Source organism: Rhyacophila brunnea, unplaced genomic scaffold, assembly GCF_057557595.1.
Source record: "Rhyacophila brunnea isolate RB1 unplaced genomic scaffold, BYU_Rbru_1.0 scaffold_15, whole genome shotgun sequence".
NCBI classification, from domain to species: domain Eukaryota; kingdom Metazoa; phylum Arthropoda; class Insecta; order Trichoptera; family Rhyacophilidae; genus Rhyacophila; species Rhyacophila brunnea.
The window spans coordinates 24,381,506-24,401,751 of record NW_028232806.1 but is presented as its reverse complement, the minus strand read 5'-3'; the positions used below and the strand labels follow the sequence as shown (position 1 = coordinate 24,401,751).

The 20,246-nt window shown below is 36.6% G+C and overlaps 1 protein-coding gene across 1 annotated transcript; it reads left to right on the top strand.

Annotated features, from left to right (window-relative positions):
* The first annotated feature begins 6,840 nt into the window (after window positions 1-6,840).
* Window positions 6,841-15,650, top strand: LOC147075071 (uncharacterized). The gene is made up of 7 exons (XM_085942928.1): window positions 6,841-7,512; window positions 9,334-9,466; window positions 11,017-11,218; window positions 11,659-11,766; window positions 12,104-12,238; window positions 12,975-13,220; window positions 13,783-15,650. Exons 1-7 carry the CDS (start codon window positions 7,291-7,293, stop codon window positions 14,225-14,227), a joined length of 1,491 nt encoding a protein of 496 aa, XP_085799054.1. The 5' UTR covers window positions 6,841-7,290; the 3' UTR covers window positions 14,228-15,650.
* The last annotated feature ends 4,596 nt before the right edge of the window (window positions 15,651-20,246 follow it).

The window sequence follows — 20,246 nt, the reverse complement described above, 5'->3', positions numbered from 1 at the left end:
CTCTGAAGTCCCTTGAGATGTTGATCGTATTTTTGCCTTGTGTTCTTCTGGCCAGCACAGAACCTTTTTACCCCCTTTCCTTCTCGATTATTTATCTCTCTGGTTGCTCATCTTGTTTAGCAGGCTGGCAGGACTGACGCTTCTATTGGAAGCGTCTTTTGTCTCTGCTCATTCAATAGTTGATTGTTTTTCCTTTGTTACAAGCGGAAAATTTTTTGTCTAACGAAAGTACAGTTAAATTGTGAAATTTGTGCATTAACATGAAGCGAAATGAAGACAGCAACGTCGCGTAGGGACTGGCGATGGAGACCGACTCGAATGAGTCGGAATTACTGTTGGACGATCCAGTAGGTGAACTGAGAGCATCAGTCATCATCACTGGATAACAAGGTATCTCAGATTTTTTCAATCTTGACCCAACAGGGTTGGCCTGCAGTGGTACCTACTCCGCAGAGGCCGACGGTAAACATCGACTCTCCGGTAAGTTTTTTACGGCCGCCCGCAAGGCCTGAAACAGCGGAAAACTGGATTCAGTTGCCTGTATTTAGTGTCGTAGTACAGGAGCCTGCTTTTCCGACGCCAGACAAAGCTCGGGTAGCGGAACTTACCAGACTCCAACTTTTCGACACAGATAATTGGGCGGGGGTTCGCTATGCTGAAACCCAAAATGAATGAATTACGCCCCTACGATCGTTCATCGCAAACCATACATCTAATGGAGCGTACGATCGCCGGCCTCCAAAATGCGATGCTCGCTCAAAAAGAGTATTCGGGACGCGTTACAGCGAGTGGTCGACTCTGTCAGCGACCACACCATTGGTACGGCTCTTTTTGAGACGGTCGTAAATGAGTTCGGGACCTCGTCAGTACTCAACAAAGTGTCTGAGGACGTCACCCGAATCCTTTGTGGAAAACGGGCAGAGTTGGTTCAGACGAGGCGGAAGAAAATCCTCTCCGTAATAAAAGACACCTTTACGCGAGAGGCTCTTAACAAGATCCCACCTAGCGCCGAACATATCTTCAACAAAGATAAAATAGCGGTTTTCCTAGAAAGAGGTGGGGGTCGTGACAAGGTCTTCGATCAGACCACCAAAGTGGTTGACCAGGGCAGGGAGAGTCAACCTAGCACTTCATCAGGTGGACACAAGGACACCTTTTGGAGGCAGAGATATACGAGGAGGATATCAGCCAGGTTAGGGGTGGCTTGCCGAGAGGCCCACGCCCATCCAACCGAGGTTTTCCCTGAGATAACCGAAGTGGTGCGAGGGGCACTTACCCTAGACGCAGGTGACTGGGTCTCACTCACCACGTTCAAAGGGGGACGCCTCCAGCATTTTCAGGAAATCTGTCAGGCCAAGGGTGCACCACCACCATTATTAAAAATAATAACGGGGACCCGTATTCCGTTTATAAAGAAATCCCCCTCTAATAATGCCTTCCGTACAATTCTAGAAGGATTTCCAAACGCGACAATCGCCGGAGATCACTTCACAAATCGCGGAACTGAAGAAATCAGGAGTATTGGAATCGGCAGAACCGTCTCCGAGCTTCCTCTCGACCCTGTTCCTAGTAAGGAAGCAAGACGGCAGTCAACGACCCGTCTTCAACCTAAAACGCATAAACGGTTTTTTACAACCAAGGCCGTTCAAACTGTTCCACCATTTCAAGGTCCCAACATTCCTGCAAAGGGAAGACTGGTTAATAAAAATAGACTTAAGCCAAGCGTACCTACATGTACCTATAGCTATACAACATCGCCGATTTTTTCGGCTAGTTTACCAAGGAGAACTCCTTCAATTCACATGCCTCCCGTTCGGACTGTCGGCAGCACCAAGACTGTTTGCTTCATTAACAAACTGGGTGGCCGAACACCTCCGGGGAAAAGGTATGAGAATCGTCACTTACTTAGACGACTTTCTGATGGCAAATCAGTCCAGAGAGATTCTTCTGTCGCAACTGACTTTTATGATAGATTTCATGCAGGCACTGGGCTGGATAATCAACAAGAAAAAATCTTGTCTGATTCCAAGCCAACAGCGGGAGTTCTTGGGTATCACGTGGGATACTCACAACAATCGGAAATATCTATCAACAGAGAAGTGCACATCACTTTGTCAACACCTGCAATTGCAGGTCCAAAAAGGCAGTTGTTCGCTCAGGCAGGCCCAACGCCTCCTCGGGCGGCTCAACTTTGCAACCTTCGTCACTCCACAGGGGAGGTCGCATTGCCGACGTCTACAGCGTACGGGCGCTCAATTATCAAGGAGCCATCCTCACTAAACAACATCGATTTCACCACAAGCTCGAGAGGACATCGTGTGGTGGATTCGAGCGGTGGGCTCCTCAGGAAAGATTCACAGGGCAACCTACAATCACTTCTTAACCACAGACGCAGCCGATTCAGGCTGGGGAGCGCAGTTAGACGAGTACCACCTATCAGGTACCTGGACACAAAGCCAATCCACGTGGCACTCCAACCGAAAATAGCTGTATGCAGTACTGTCAGCCATACAACTCCGGGAGCAAACGCTCAGGGGATCAGAATTACTCCTACAAACCGACAACAAAACAGTGGTGGCCTACATCAACAACGAAGGGGGCACAAAGTCCGCAACCCTACTAAGTCTTTGCCGACAGATTCTGGAAATCGCCAGCCAGGCTAGTATATCATTGACTGCACAATACCTTCCAGGTAAATACAACTGCGTGGCAGACCATCTCTCACGCATCAAAATTATCCCAGAATGGCACTCAGTTATGGCGGCTACAGCTCCCCTATTTCAAAGATGGGGACTCCCAGACGTAGACCTGTTCGCGTCCAACACAGCCCATGTTGTCGCAACGTATGTCTCACGAAATCCGAACGATGCCCTTGCACTGTTCCACGATGCCTTCAGTCGACAATGGGACTTCAAACTAGCCTGGATATTCCCGCCACTAAATCTAATTCCACAAGTATTGGCAGGCACACCTGAACACGACAAGGGGAAAATATTTACTAGTGGCCCCATGGTGGAAGAAGTGGTTTTGGAGCGCAGATCTACAGCAGAGATCACTGGAACCCCCCTACCCAATCCCGCACTTGGAGGCATTTCTAGTGGACACGGTGACAAACCATCCAGCTCCACAAGTCCGGGACCTATCACTCCAGTTATGGATAATTTTGGGTGGGCAGAGTTAGTTTCAAGCTGGTCGGTAGAGGACAGATCACTTCTCACTTCCGGCTGGCGACCATCCACTTTGAAGACTTATAAACCTGCATGGGACAAAGGAAGACATGGTGCATGGCCAACACGATAAGCTATAATACCCCTGAGCCGATTGAAGTGGCTAGATACCTGGGTCACTTATACAATAAGGAAGGTCTTTCATATAACACTATTCTTGTACATAAGTCAGCCATAGCTACCTTTTGCAAACCTATGATCAGTAAAGACATCAGCAGTAACATAGTAGTACGTCATATGTTAAAAGCCATATCCACCCGCAAGACTAAACCTACAAAACCACCGATTTGGGATCCAAGAATAATCGTGGACTACCTCAAGAAAATGTGTTTTGATACCCTGCTTCGCGTGTTGTTATCGTTTTACTTATTGATAAGCATTTTAAAGCTTTAATCGAGTAGACACACTTTCCCCACGAAAGTAAACGCGTGGGGTAAGTGTGCCGTTGTGTTGTTTCACACTTCCCCCATATATTTTCTATGAATTCGCATAGTCATTATTTTAACTAGTGATGTGACACGACGCATAATTTATATCGATCGAAAAAATGTTCGCAATTGAAATAAAATGTTTATAATTTTATTGTTATAGTTTTATGTTAGCTAAGTAGGTAGGTACTCGGAAGAGTGCATGTGTTTCAATTTAATACACAAGTTTTTAAAATAAGTGCTTATCTAAAATGCGATAATAAATAATGTGCATTTTTTCCACATGTAAATATAAACGAAAGACAGATACAGGAGCTTACGACCAAGAAAAATTAAAAAAAACAATTAAATGTGTAAAAAAACAGGATTTATGTCATATAGATGTGTATAATCATGTTTACGAAAGAAGAGAAGACAGTTTTAGCAGAAGTACAATATTACCCAAAGAGATTGAAACATCTTTTGCAGAAAATTTGCATACGTTGGAAAAGCATGTCTCACAAAAAAGTAGTCTTCCAATTAATTGGACAGTATATTAAAGAAAATAATATTAACACACCATTTAAAAACGAAGTACCCGGACACAATTGGTTTATAGGTTTTATTAAAAAAAATAAGTTATTATTTAAAGATGATGGTAACATGGAACATGCTTTGCCCACTGATTCTCCGAATGCTAGTTGTCCAAATTCGAAGGAACATAAAATAAATTGCGGGGCGCGGGTCACACGTTATTCCCAAAGCGCCGTTCGCGGCCGACTGAAGTCACCCCAGCCCGCGCTGCGCTACTTTCGTGACTTTATTTTTTGTTTTCGTTACCGCTGCCTGTGCGATTTTTTCGTAACTAATCCGGCCGGGTGGTCAAGACAAACGCATGTTCCATGCTAAAACCCGCAAGCCGTAGAATATGTTTGAAAAAAAGTTTACGATCCTTTTGTAATCAATTGATACTATAACTTGTCTTATTAAACAGTACAATCATCAACCTGAATTTAAAGGATTGTCCACAATGGATATATAATGTTGACTGTCAACTTGACATAACAACTTTTTCCCATGATCCTTCAAAAAGTAAACTTGTTAGTGTCATCGGATTTCCGTCAACTACCTACGTTAATTATTAATAAAAAATACGGCGTTTTTCTTTCGGGGCATCACTAGCGCTTCATACATTAGTATGACACACTTACCCCAAAAAAATGTTTTAGTCCATTTTGTTGAAATTCTATACTGTAGATTTAACTCAAGACTCAATATCCATTAAATGAAATTTAATATTACCTTTCTTTGCATATAATACATTATGGTTTTGAAGTACTTTTGGAATAAAGATGAATTTAGTTACACTTACCCCAATATTGGGGTAAGTGTAACAAACTGACTAGGGATCAAAAAATATTAAAATGTCGTATTATAGTAATGCTAAATAAGTAATGCTTTTGTAGATCCTACGGTAAAGTTTTCAACTGTTTAAAACACACCTATTCATCATGAACCACGTTGAAATTCATCTCATTGAATTATATGTCACACTTACCCCGACCACCTTAATATAAAAATTCTATATTGTAGTATTGTAGCGTAATTAGCCTTTCTAATGTGACTAAATTGAGTGATGAAGAAAACTGTTGCACAATTGCAAAGGACTCTACTTTTGATATAACTCCAGAATACTGCTAATTCCCATGTTTGACAATAGATTACTCTGAAATGAACGTATATGATAGAATATGGCTAATTGAACCTTTTCACACTAAAAAGTCATTTTAGGCCAAAATGTCAGTTAGAACCTTTTCAAAGTAGGGTAACGAGATGACAACGCGTACCTACTATATTTTTTCCTAAATACTATATATAATTTTGGAGACTGTACTATAATTCCACTTTGAAAAGATGGCAACACTGGTACCGGCTAACCGGCTTTCTAATAAGTTCGTATCTTTCAACCTGAATCAAACAAATCAAACTATACCATAGACAAATACGTACAAATTGTATGAGTAGAAAGTAGACCGAAAATGGTTTGAGATTTGACGTTTGGTTCAGTGTATCATGGAAAATCAAACCGTTCTCGGACCATCAGAAATGGTTTGACATGAAACGTCAAACCGATTCGGACGATCCATAGACTAATGGCAATCTGTCAAAGTGTTGATAAGCATTATTCAGTATTTATAGGTTTCTATCTTTCAACCTGAATCAAACAAATCAAACTAAACCATAGACAATATACGTACAAATTGTATGAGTGGAAAGTAGACCGGAAATGGTTTGAGATATGACGTTTGGTTCAGTGTATCATTGGAAATCAAACCGTTCTCGGACCATATGAGTATGTATATTATAAATTAATAATCAACACCAATCAATCATAAGTAACCATACGCGAACAAGACGCCGCTTTTGGTCGTATTATCTCAAAATCCAGCCATATTTTCTATGCAAAGAGTTCGACTTAATATAATTACTATAATTATTATATTTTGTAACGGAGGTTCTAAACTACAAACTGTGTTAAATCAACCCGGAATGATCTTCATATTACCTAACGAATTTTATCAATGTAATATGTTTGATTGTCATCTAAGTCACAATATCATACTGTCAACATGAAAACAATCAAACAAGTGGTCAATTATGAAAAGCTTTAGTCAAAAGTAATTTTTTAAAACTTTGTCATACCTATAAATCTTATAAATTAACTAAATGACTACATATTCATGAAGCATTCTTTAAATTTTGTACGTTTAAAATGGCTGAATACGACAGTTTGTTAAATTTGTATTATTGTAGACGACGATAGGAGGTTAGAATTTCATAACAAGTTTGACGTTTCAATAAATGTGTTTCTGTTTTAGAGACTAATATGTTATGAATTAATTTTAAGTACTGGCAACACAAATTAGTCGTCAGAAAAGCGTTTCCGTGGACATTCTACCAAACGGTCCCAAATCAAACGAATCCAACGTGCCATTTGATTCGTTCAATTCAGGTTCAATGATACGAACCTTAAAAAATCATTCGAATCGGTGTAAAATTTTGTGTCTGAACACAGATTTTCAATTCGGCCGTTCGCTCGATCGTCCATGCGCGGGGTTGCATTGCAATACGATGGTTACAACTCCTCGATTGTTGACCGTACGATAGGATGCGCGGTAGGCCTAAGTTGTCACCGCCAAAAATATAATGTTATTGTTTGTAGCGTAGCATATATTATGGCGACAGCGATAGCGGGTGCGTTGCGAATATTCGTGATGGTTTGTGCGAGCCTTAGCTTTTTTATTGTTTTGATATTTATCAACCGAGTATAAATATCCGTTAAGTATTCCTTGTACATGTTTCCGACCAATATCTATATGGCTACGGCCATATAAACTTATATTTAAAAAAAAAAGTATAACGAACTGTCAGTGTCAAAAATGCTTAATTCTTATTTTGAATAAAAACAAGACTTTTTTATTTAAACTTATGAATCTGACATGCTGAATTCATAATATTTATGCGATTTACAAATGTTATTCATGATTAGTAAAATGTAGTGAGTTTATATTTTTCGCAACATACCAAATCACTGATCCGGTTCCTACATTTTTTCGAAAGTTATCTTTAAAACACAACTTTCGAACGATTACATTATGGATCCAGAAGAGATGTCTCTGGCAAGCATGTGCATCAAAATGGAATCTACGGATAACTTCATTTTCGAAGCAGAAACGGATGGTTCATCGAGATTCTGTCAAGCATGTTTGGCGAACAATGCCAACAATAATAACCTAAAAGACATGATGCGAACACAAAATTATGAGGGTACTTCTGAAGTATATTCTGAAATGATGGATTATTGCTTTTCATTACAGGTAAACTGTCAATTGGTTAACAAACATTTTCATTCGAAATAAGGTTGGGGTTGTTTCTACCATTGCAAAAACACGGCTATAGTACTACCAACTAATGTTAAGTTTAGTAGCACCCTGCAAACAAAATTCAATAAAGCATCTACCATCTCTATTTCTTCATTGGTACCTACTTGGTACCATTGCCGTCTCAAAATATCACTAAAAAAGAAGATTAAACCTACTGGATAAGCTCAAACAATATTCACATATATTTTCTTCTTCCTTGTGCCGTTGGTCAGGGCAGTTTTCTTCTTGTCGATTGCCGCCTGGATCACTTTGGTGAACCTGCTCACAAATATTTGTTTATCTGAAAAATGTGGTGTCGAGATTTGTATCAGTATTTCTTTAGATGATAATTAAGTCAATGTATTTTTAATGCCCACTACAGAACATAGTATGAAAAGCATAAAAACATATCGAAATGTGGCCATATTCAGGGGAAAACTATGCATGGTCATGCGGACTGTTCAAACTACATTTAATTTGATAGCAATGTTTGCAGGTATGGACCAGCTCTGTGTTTCACAAAAGTTTACTATCCATTGTATAATATTGTGTATGCGGACATAATATATATCTTGGTCTAAGCCTAAGCAGTGGTTTCTAAACATTGTGTTACTATGCCCAAATTTAAAAAATTGTACATAAAGCATTTAACCTTTAATACCCCCCCCCCCCCCCTTTGAACTACATAATACATGCCTAAAGTTGGATATTTCCCGAGAAAAGAATTCTCGAGATATCGGAAAATTTAAAAAAAGTATAAATCCTAAAATCAGTGTAAAACCAGACAAATTCCAAAACATATAATTTTTTTTATTTATGTAAGAAGACAAACAAAAATAATTCTAAACATTACTTATTAAAATAGAATTTCAAAAAATACAGACTGTCAATCGCTGTGTCTGACAATCGCATACGCTTTTTAGACACAGAATCCCCCGATGTTGCAAAAATTGCGCTCATTTTAAGTCGACGTTGGCTTAATTGTGTTAAATGCCCCGATCAGTCTTTGAACGTTTTGTGTTTTCTGTCCACTTTTTTCAAATAGAAAATCAATTAATATTTGACAATAAAGAAATCCCTAATCCCGAGAAAAGATTCTCGAGATCCGGGATTTCCTGAAATGTTAAAAATTTCAATTCTTGAGGTTCGGGATGGAAAATCTCGAAAAACCCAACTCTATACGTGCCTTTGGAAATTGCTGGTCTAAATAATAAGACATTAAAATATTTCAAAGAATAATGAACATCACTTATTACTTCCGCCGTGAATAGAACTAACTTGCCTAGCCTGCTAAATGCTTTGGATATGTTTTTGCACAATTTGCACTGTAATAGTGGTGCGCCTAGTTTATCAATTAGTTATTGATGGATTTTTAATTTTATTATATTGAATAATGGCACTGATCTCGGCCCCAGACAGATGCCATTTCGTGTCCACTTATGAAGTCGCTGGTTTCGGATTTGAATCCCAGGTCTGGCAATTCATTTATTGTTTTTCAATACATGTTTGAATCCAGAGCATGGACCTGACTATTTGAGCAAGGGGCTAACATTAATCTCTTGTAAAAAAAAAATCTGTTAAGAAACGTCTTCGTGAGGTGGCCAAGATCCACATTGGATTGTAGAGCCAATAGAAAAAAAAGTAGTGACTACATTAAGTATTATTCCAGACTGCTGAATGAACATTTTTCATAAATAAAATTAATAAAATAGTGGACGTATTATGCAGTACTAATTTTGTGGATATTCATTGATTATTATGTTATCAATGTTTTAGATGGGAGAAAATCACAGAGAAAGATCGGAGAATGTTTATCTTATCTGCGAGTTATGTATTAAAAGACTTAGAGAAGTGGTCCAGTTCAAGAGACAAGTAGAGAGCGCCCAAAAAATTATCAAAAGGAGACTTAGTAAGAATAAATTATTTTACAGTCCTGCAGCCATATTCAAACCTGCTGCGAGTGTTCCAAAACATGTATCTGCCACAAATGATATCTTTATTCCACCCATCTTCGAGCTGCCAGAAGTTTCTCGAGAATGATTTCAGTGGCAGGATATTTGCCGCAAGTTTTTTCTACGACCTCTAGCCTGTATAGCATTAAATTCGTATACATCTTGTTTTCAAATATTATGTAGAAATCATACTAATTAAATTTAGAATATGTTTAAAAGTTATTAACCAATCTATACCATTTGTTTCATAAAGGTTTCGCCTTGAGTGGCGTAGTTAAGGTTAGTTTTCATTTGTTTTAAAATAGACAATGATTTTGTAATGTTTAATGTCAAAAGGTTCAAGCAAGTTCTTTTGCTAAGTACACACTTACATTCTTGCTCGACGGTTTTGTTCGATCGAACATGTTGACTTGGAAGCATGCTTGTCGTTGTGTCCACATGCTTCGAGCAGCTCGATACAAGACGCTCAGTAAAAGTGGCTCGATCCATGGAATTTTTGTTGAATATCGAGCAAGAATTACGGCCCTTGAATCTTTTTCGCATTGAGCCGTTTGCTCTATATCGAACAAAAAAGCATCGAGTGAGATGGTACACACATTGAGACATGTTCGAATGAGCGTTAAACCATCGAGCAAGAACGTGCGTGTATACTTAGCTTTTGATTTTCATGTAATAACAGTAAGTATTGTTTAAATTATACAAATATTCCTTCTGACTGACATCCTAGGGCAGTGGTCTTCAAAATTTGTCAACTCACGGAACCGTTAGAATTGTAAGTTTTTTTCATGGAACCACATCCCATCCTTAGAAAAATATATCTTAAAATAATTACGTTAATTACACAATTTGTCGAAGTCTAGGTCTATTCGTCGAAATTTTTTTTTTGACTCGCGGAACCCCCGAAGAGGTGCCGCCGAACCCCAAGGTTCCGCGGAACACAGTTTGAAGACCACTGTCTTAGGGTAAGAAATAAGTGGGAATAATAATATTGCCATAATAAATCATCCGTCATCTGAAAATCTATTGTTATTTTATAATTTGAACCAATTAGTTAAGTACATATTTTCAATTCTGCCATTATCCCGATTACCAATGACATTTTATATTGTTTAGTGTGCATCAAAAAGTCGTAAATAATTTGTTAAAATGTGCATGCATAAGAGAAGTTGTGCAACCAATTTACTTGTCGCACGATAGGAGGATCTTTCCGCGATAGACTACTGATAGATATTTGAGTTGCATAGAGTAACTGTATGTAAGTGATATTTACTCGCGAACCACAGCATGATACATTTCACTCGCAGTGGGTACATTGGAATAAATGAGCTGATAGTTATTAAATTATTTGGAATAAGTACTACTACATAATATGTAGTACTTATTCTACATTCTACATTATTATGTACATATTGTTTTATTAATAAATAAATAAATATACCAAAAATATTTCATAGAAGCTATTTTCAGCTGTTGTCAAATTGTTTAATTAATTTTCTTTTTATTGCAGAAAAGAAAAAGTCGGCTCCATCTCTTGATTTGGCCTCGTTTGAACTGAACATTGAAAGCAGTGATGCCAACCTATCGGGGATCGATGATAAAGATTCAATTTTATTTCTAGTAGAGAATGAATTGAGTTCATTCAAAGAATCAATTGTAAAAAGACTGCCTAGAAAGACGGATAAGCTAAATAAACCACCAAAAGGAAAAAGGCATGTACAACTTCATATTTTCTATTGATTATTAACAGAATAATAATTATTGTCTCATTCTTTACAAGATTTGAGAATAAAACATTCCTTTTAGAAAAAATTAAAAATAAAAATTAGCGCCAGTTATCCATAGTTATAGCCAGTATCGGGTTATGGCCAATGTGCACCCTACCTAATTGTTATGAAAATAATTAACAATAATGCAACTATGGGGCTTTACAAATTTCGCTAATTTTGTGTTTTGAATCAAGGTACCAATGATAGGTTCTTATCTTGATTACTAGCCAACGTCAGGATCTCTTCATATTTTAGTCTTAAGTGCGCACTTACGCACAAAAAATTGGCACCGGGAACGACTCTAACCTGCATCGATCAGATTCCGGCCAATGTGCATACCAATTTTTCAAGTATGGTTGAATGAATTTATGTTAATTTTTCAGAAAAAAATTGAGAGAATCGACTAAAAAAAAATCAAAGATTTTGAAGACTATGAAAAAAGTAAATGTTAGGACTCGGCCAGCAGAAAATAAAGCAGACCATACAAATAAGTGAGTTTGTACATTTAATTAATCACTTTAATATTGTGTATTATAACGATGGATGACAGAGAGCTATGAGTTGTGATTTCATTTCAATGTTGGAGTGATAAATGATACTGAATTCACATATTGTGGAGATTTCTCTGAACTTTTTTGATTTAATTCAAATGAATCATGTCGCCTACGTTGCGATGTGCCTTTAAACATTCCCAAAATTAAATTAAATCAAGACCACCGGAATTCACTACATGTTTACTGGAATATTATTTAAAACACTTGTACTTTCTGTGATTTAAAAAATATAATGGGCGTATATTTTATTTAAATTGAGTCTTTTTTTTCATAGAAGAAAATCAGATACTCCGAAAGTGGTAGATAATGAATCCAATGTAGAGAAAGAAAAAGATCGTCCATTGCTAAGAACTACATCCAAGTATCACGAATTACCTTATGTTTTGGATAAATACCAGCTGGAATGCAAGTAAGTATACTTAATAAATTTTATTTCTTCTCACCAACGCTTATTGCTCACCAGTTTGTTCCGGTTCCCAGGGCTTGTCAAGCGGCTCTAATCTTCCTTCATGCACTCAGACCATCTCTATGATGGCGTCCTATAATCTCAAAATCTTTCAAAATAATCCACCCAATAATCATTACATTTTTGTTTCTTCAGAATAGATAGATCTAATAATTGTTATAAATTTACGACATGGTAAATAAATTTGATAGTAAGGAAGAGTGAGCCTTGTCGCACGTAGAAAATCGTCTCGACTAGAACATGGTCATAGATCAAACCCATCGGCGATGTTGCAACTCTCTTCCATGCACACGGAGGCTATGCTGTGACAGTCACGTCATGCGGCTAGCTGAAATTAATAAAAAAAACAATATCTGCCCATGCGCTGATGCAATATTTCACTATTCTACCTATGGCCTATGTCGAGTGAATTTGTAACATGCGACAAGCAAGTATTTTTTTAAATGAAAAATGTTGTACCAACACTGTCTGTTGGATTACCTTTACGACCCTTTATTTAGTACTGTCTAGTTTGAGTACATGGGAAGAAATGGTATTTTCCCTTCTTACATCTTGGGGTTTTATTATATATCATAATTAATAAAAAGGAGCACTTTAGATATTGTGTCTGAAAATGTATTGATATAATGTACTATTGGTCAATGTAGAAAAAATAATTGAACGTGTACAATATTTGCAGGATTTGCCATGAATCGTTTGCAACTCACAAAAGTCTACAGATACACATGCCTGGTCATTTTCCCAATTTCACTTGCGAGCACTGCGGACGCGGATTTGCTAACCTTGGCCAGTTTAAGAAACACCGGATCGTACACTCCACGGAGAGATATGAGTGTCCCAAATGCCCCGGAAAACTGTTCAAAAGCACCGACTCCAGATCGACACATATGAGAAGGAAGCATTCAGACAACCCTAATATTAATAGGTTAGTAACTCTTTGTGTTGTCTATTAATTCAAAATATTGCATTAATATACATTAAGCTAAATGTTTAACTAGTCATAAGACATTTTTGGCAGTAATTTAACCCATAGCTGCCATGAACGAGTTAACTTGCCAAAGTTTATATGTACCATCAAGCCACAAGCGAGATAAATTGTGAGTTCACTGTCAACGTCATGTATATTTTCTGTCTTTTTATATATACATATTTTCAAAATAATATTTTATCATTATAGTAAGAAAATATTCACGAAAAACTTGAGAGACATGTTAATTTAGTTAATTTTACAAATTTTCATCATTCTATGAATCATCATCATGAGCCAGAGTAGATTCACTCCTAGATGAAGGCCTCCCATAGTCCTCTCCACTCTTCCCGGTCCCTAGTTCTTCGCTGCAACGTAGATCCTGAAATATCCTGCCTATTGCCATTTCAACTGTTTAGCAACCTCTATCACATTGTGTACTTTTGTCTATTAGTTTCTTTTGTAGTCTCACACGTTATTCGCACTAAAGTCTTATTTAAGTTGTGTCTCTTGTCCTCAGATGTCCTTATTGCAATGACCGCTTCATCAGCTACGACCACAGGCGGAAGCATCTGGTGACTGTGCACGGGAAGACTGAGGAGGCTCGGAAATACAAATGTAAATTGTGTGACTTATACTTCATCACGTCAGGGTCACGCTCTCTGCATGTACGCAAGTCACATCTGAACGAGCGTAACTGCGTCTGCCAGACATGCGGCAAGTCGTTCTTCTCCAACACCTGCCTGCACCAACACATGCTCAAACACACTGGAGAGAAGAACTTCACCTGCAACCTGTGCGGGAAGAGCCTACAGCGGAAGTACAACTTGACAAAGCACATGAAGATCCACACCGGTGACAAGAAGCACATTTGCAGCGTTTGCAATAAGGCTTTCATCGAGAAGTGCTCTCTGCAACGGCACATGGCTGTCCACGAGCGGGAAGATGTCAAAGGAGAATCTTAATTATAATCATTTTGTCACAAAGGACTACTGAAAATCTTCTCTATAAGACCGAATTGCTGAGAATCGTAATTTCTTTATATGGAGCATCATGTCTAATTGTTTTTATTTTGTGGGAACGTGGCATAAGGTCAAATATGGCATTTTAGATAATACTTTGAAAAAGACCGCTCCATAATGTGAATTTGTCAATTCATATGAGTCAGCGTAACATTAACATTTTAAGACAAAAACAAGTTCAAATTTTATATCACATTCGTTGTGGCTTTTCAATGAGAATTAGAGATTCTATTTTACTGATCGTAGCTCATGTATACCTGTGGGTTTTCATTACGCCATAGTGATAATATTTATTTGTGATGTATTATTGTACCTCTGTTTTTTGTATAATTAACCTAAAATGGGGTTTAATTCATTCCCATAAATTATCCCAGGTGTTCTGCAATAATCGTTAGCAGAAAAGGAACGCGAGAGAGAAAGAATGATTTTACTTTTTAATTGTGACAAATGCACGTATTTATTATGTAAATCTTTCTTTGATGTGAGAAGAAATCGATATCTTAGTCATAGGTTTAAAGCCCACCAACGCGGCGCTCGGTGCGCTCTCTACGAAGTAGGCCCCCTCCCACCCACGCATTACCCTTCACCTATGTAATAAGGGGCTCAAGGAGCACAAAATAATTATTATTATCAGCGTCTCTCATAACAAAGCAATAAAAATATTATTAAATTTCTCGGGGCTAGTAATTAATATTCACGATGACATCATTATACCAGCGAAATATCGGCACGCAATAACTAAACAAAGAGTTCACTGTTATTAAATAATGGCTTCTCGCCCGTCTATCGACGACGCTCCCAGAAGCGTAATTTTGTTTGCCGTGTTCAATGAATGGACTACGTTGTATTTTCGTTAATTCGTATCGCTGAGAAGCCAAAAAACGATGAATCATGGGGCACTCGAGCACAATGCGTCGTCAAATCCAGTGTGCGCTGGTGTATTTGATTACGTTGTATTTTCGATGATTTACACGCCACTTGTGAAATTTTGCGCGAGAGCCCCACTCGCTCCGTTAAGTGGGTTTTACGCCATAGACTGAAACATGAAAACTATAGGTTTTACTGGTACCTTTAATTTGTGATTTTCCTTGTATTTTGACATCATTCAAATTATTAATTGGTACTTTAATAGCCATCATAAAATTTTACTAATGTCATGCATGGAGGCCACACACATAGTTTTTTTTATAATAATTGTATACTTTTGTAAATAATAAAGTCAGAGGTACCTACCAGAAGAATAATACAGTGTGACTTTGTAGTTTTTAAAATAGAAATTATGATTTAATAATTGAAAAAAATATTCTTTACATGTATAATATTATGAACCAACCGATTTCTAATAAAATGTGAGATAAAAAATAATATACATATGTATTCTTTTATTTATATGTCCAAATTTGATAAAAAAAATAAATACATTGTAAAATGTCAAGAAAATTCCACCTTACAAATTTTCATCACTATCCTATCCATATCCTATCCGACAGTATAAGGTGCAGTGCTCCGCAACCGGTGTGCCGCGAGACGATGCTAGGTGTGCCGCGGTGCATTGCTTAAAAGAAACACAAATAATTTTGTATATTATACAATACTTACTTAATAGCCAAATTTGCGTACATGGCTGGTAATATATTTGAGCACCTGCATGAATTTAATTAAACGATGCAAGGTCAGAATGAAAATATATTGACGTGCTCTGATAAATTAGGAGTTAAGACAAGGATCTCCACAAATGTACCAAAGGACCTCCCAGACCTCAATTGAAAACAAACAATAAATTTTGGATCCGTCTCAAAAACATTTAACTGCGACTCTTACAATTAATACGACTGGATTTGAAACCCTTTTGCAACCAATGCCGACAATTCTATAGAGTGCTTTCCCTATAAATTTGAGAGGAATTGGTTGAATTGAGATATGACGGGACGCTAAAACTGAACTTCGCTGATGTTCCATTGGCTATTTTCTGGATTTCGGTTAATAATGAATATCCTCAGATTTCCAACAAGGCTATCGCAGTTCAGCTCCCATTTTCTACAACATCTCTAGGTGAGAAAAATTTTTCAACTCAAGTTATAATTAAAATTAATAAGCAGTCTTGCTTGAAGGGTCTTGACCGAGAACTTTGGTTGCTCTTTCAAGTATTAAGTCAAAATATATAAAACTTTTACGTTCATAGAAACAAGCTCAGTTATCACATTAATTAGTTATTATATTGATAATACAAATACATGGAAATACGTACATTTAATTCTTCGTCGTGTGTTACATAATATGTTCGTATATTTAATTATTTATCAAATAAAAAAACATACATTATTGTAATTTTGGTGCATGACCCCCACAAGGGGGGGGCTGACAGGGCTCCAGCTTGGGGAGGCTGGTGTGGCAGGCCAACCAGATAAGTGAGATAAACACAAATTACAAATTTGTTCTAATAGTAAAACAAGTCACTTGCGGCACTATTTTACTACGCTGGTATTAATATTTTAAAACATGCTATTGCAGGATACAATTGAATATGTGTATTAATTAAGGCGCTAAGTACCAAAAAGTAGTTTTGCTTGTGGCTACAAAATACTGATTTGTCAAATAAAATTGTATGAAGCAGACATTTTGAAAAATGTAGTTTCACAGTATGAAGCAATCTCGGCAGCTTCTATAATTTTAAAACTTAAATTTATTTTGAATTTCCACAGTACATAGCTTTGAAATTGACATTTCCGGTCACGGTGTAAGTACCACGCAAAGAATCTTATTTTAAGGTCTAAGTACTAGCTCAGGGACGCTGGTGGGATCTAAGTACACACTGATGACATTTTCAATAGAGATGGGTAAAATATTATAAATTAAAAAAATAAGGTTTTTCGACACTTTTGTTTTAATAATTCAATTATGTATATACCTAGTCCTAATACAATCATTCAGCGTTTTATTTCGGCGATGTGCATATGACCCTAGAGACTATAGAGCAGTGGTTTCCAAACTTTATTTTACTACGCCTCCCTTTTAAAAATAAACTAATATTGGCGCCTCCCCCCCTTTATTTCATTAAATAATACAGACACCTTTTTAAATAGTCTTTAAAATTTAACAATGTACTAACACAAAATGAAAAAAAAATAAACAAGGTTTTACTAAGTACTTATATATTAATTTTTAAATTAATTTGTTTTTTATGCGATGAATGTGCTTGTTTATTAGCACAATCAATTTCAATAGTAGTCAATCCAAATGTATCATGTTCATTGACAAATGAATTCTATCATGGGCCCCACATCCTGAAGCGGGCCCCGAGATCAGGATCTTTCAACCACATATTTAAAAGCCCTGAAATACTTTTTTACAATTAATAAAATAATGTTAAAAGTGCATTATCAACTATTCTAGAACTCAGTAAATAGATTTTTGTTTGTTTCAATAAATATCTGGCGTAAAAATAATTTAAGTGTGGATACATGGCGAACTTATTTTTTTTTTGTAATTTTGATTTCCAAAGCTCCAAATTTTTATGAATGCCTTCAGTTTGCCTTTTAAAATCCGTGAATGCATTAGTGGTCCTTGCATTGATTTATTCACCTGCTTATTTTAATTTCAGTCAAATATAACAAAATCATCGTTCCGTGGTATCAACTCTAACTGCCGTACATTATCAGGTAGTTATAAGAAATCGGCTTTGACAATATGTATATTATCATTGTGCAAATATGTAAGTAGTGTTTGTAAAAATTGTGATCATGATACTTAAAACAGTTTGAACACTTGACCTGTTGTTTCTTTTTTTTTAATAAATTTGTACTTAGTGTGGTTAGCGGTTATCGTTATTTCATTTATTCACCTACCTATATGTGCAACCTACACTGTTTCTGGATTAACCACAATATTAAAACTAATGTCATATGCATATATATGGTAAAGAACCATTCTGGGTGATTCTATACAAAAATGCTACTAAATAAAATAATTTAAGCCTAGGAGGATCCTAAGAATCGATAATTTTGAACACATTGCACTACCCGCTATTTTTATTTTTTCAAATGGGACGAACCGTTCTACGAACATGCCGATGGCATGGTACAATTATTGCATTTTCAATCAATCCCTGATTCGGTCTTAGTTTTATTGAAGAACTCAGAACAATTTTTGGTGGGATATAAGAAAAAAAATTAAAACCTCAATAAAAGAAATTGACCACTAATATCGCCTGGCAACATCGACATTATAATTATATCTTTGAAACCCCTAGAACCTATTCCAATTGTCAGAATGCGTTCCGCATATTATGTATACGAAAAGTCTATGGGATCCTGGACTAATAGTAAAAATAAGACAAACACGGCTTTGTTTAAGCGATAGTGCCCATAGAACGCGTCGAGCGGGCGAAGTCGGCGTATGAAGCGTTTATTCATAACCATAATCACACGTCTCTTGCCGCGCATTACCCTTCACCTATGTAATAAGCGGCCCAAGCAGCACAAAATAATTATTATTACAGCGTCTCTCATAACAAAGCAATAAAAATATTATATTATTTCGGGGCTTGTAATTAATATTTACGATGACATTATTCAACGAGCGAAATATAGGACACGGAATAAAATTAAACAATGACTTCTCTGTTATTAAATAATGACTTCTCGCCCGTCGAACGACGACGCTTCGAGCAGCGTGATTTTGGTAGCCGTGTTCAATGAATGGACTTCTTTGTATTTTCATTAAATCGTATCGCCGAGAAGCGAAAAACGGTGACTCATGCGGCAGGCGGGGCACAAGGCATCGTCAAGTCCAGTGTGCGCTGGCGTATTTGATTACGTTGTATTTTCGATGATTTACGCGCCACTTGTAGAAATTTTGCGCGAGCGCCGCACTCGCTGCGTCAATGGGCTTTATGCCTAAGTCTGCAGTAAGGAGGCCGGTCATAATAAAATACTTGTTATGATGTCGTTAAGTCTGCAGTGATTCCCATTATCCTTTACCTGTAAACAATACCCAGCCTGTGTCCATATTATAATCATCTACTGGTGATAAAACTGATAAATTATCAATAATTATTTTGAACTTTGTTTTGTATTAAGTAGGTATATATGTGAGTCAGTCAATATCACACTTTGAAATGTTTTAATTTAAATAGTAGTACACATTTTTTTATTTGATACCGTACAACTTAGCAATCATGAAATAATTAATATAAAATATGTTCTTAATTAATTATAGGATGTATATTTCCCATTTAATTCAATAAGGCATAATTAATTATTATTATTAATTCCGTAAATTATTGAAGAAGTAGGTACAATGTGTTTTATATATATATATATATATAACTAGCTGAAGTACCCGGCTTCCAACAGGGTCGCTTCGTGGTTATATTTATCATAGTTATTTAAAAAATAATCAGAGGTAAGTAATTATTTTATTAATATTAAAATATCTGTCTAATACAATATGGCAATATGAATATAATTCTAATAGGAATAAAGGTCAAACAAAAGAACACTAAATTAAAATCAAATCCAAAATATGAAAACGTTATTAATGTTATTAATATGTAGTAAAAAAATCAAAATCGGCTGGAACAAACAAACAACAAACTTTGTATTTTATATAATACTAATTTAGAAACCTTCGAAGTTGTGCGCACAACAACTGACAAAAGTTTCATTGGAATCGGATGAATGGTATAGGAACGCATACGAATAGAAGAAGAAGATGATTTTCTAATTCAGAAACCTTTGCGAGTGTTGGCACAATTACTGACGAAAATTTTATTGCAATCGGATTAATGGTGTAGGAACGCATACGAATTAAAGAATATAGAATAGAAGAAGAAGATGATTGTACTAATTCAGAAACCTTTGCGGGTGTTACCAAAACAACTGATGAAGGTTTCACCGCAATCGGATGAATGGTATAGGGACCATACGAATAAAAGAATATAGAATAGAAGAAGAAGAAGAAG

What these genes read in the sequence shown, in the direction of transcription:
- LOC147075071 (XM_085942928.1), top strand. Translation starts at nt 7,291, where the DNA reads ATGGATCCAGAAGAGATGTCTCTGGCAAGCATGTGCATCAAAATGGAA. An exon ending in ATTATTGCTTTTCATTACAG is followed by an intron (nt 7,513 to 9,333) that starts GTAAACTGTCAA and finishes TCAATGTTTTAG; the next exon opens with ATGGGAGAAAATCACAGAGA. An exon ending in AATTATCAAAAGGAGACTTA is followed by an intron (nt 9,467 to 11,016) that starts GTAAGAATAAAT and finishes TTTTTATTGCAG; the next exon opens with AAAAGAAAAAGTCGGCTCCA.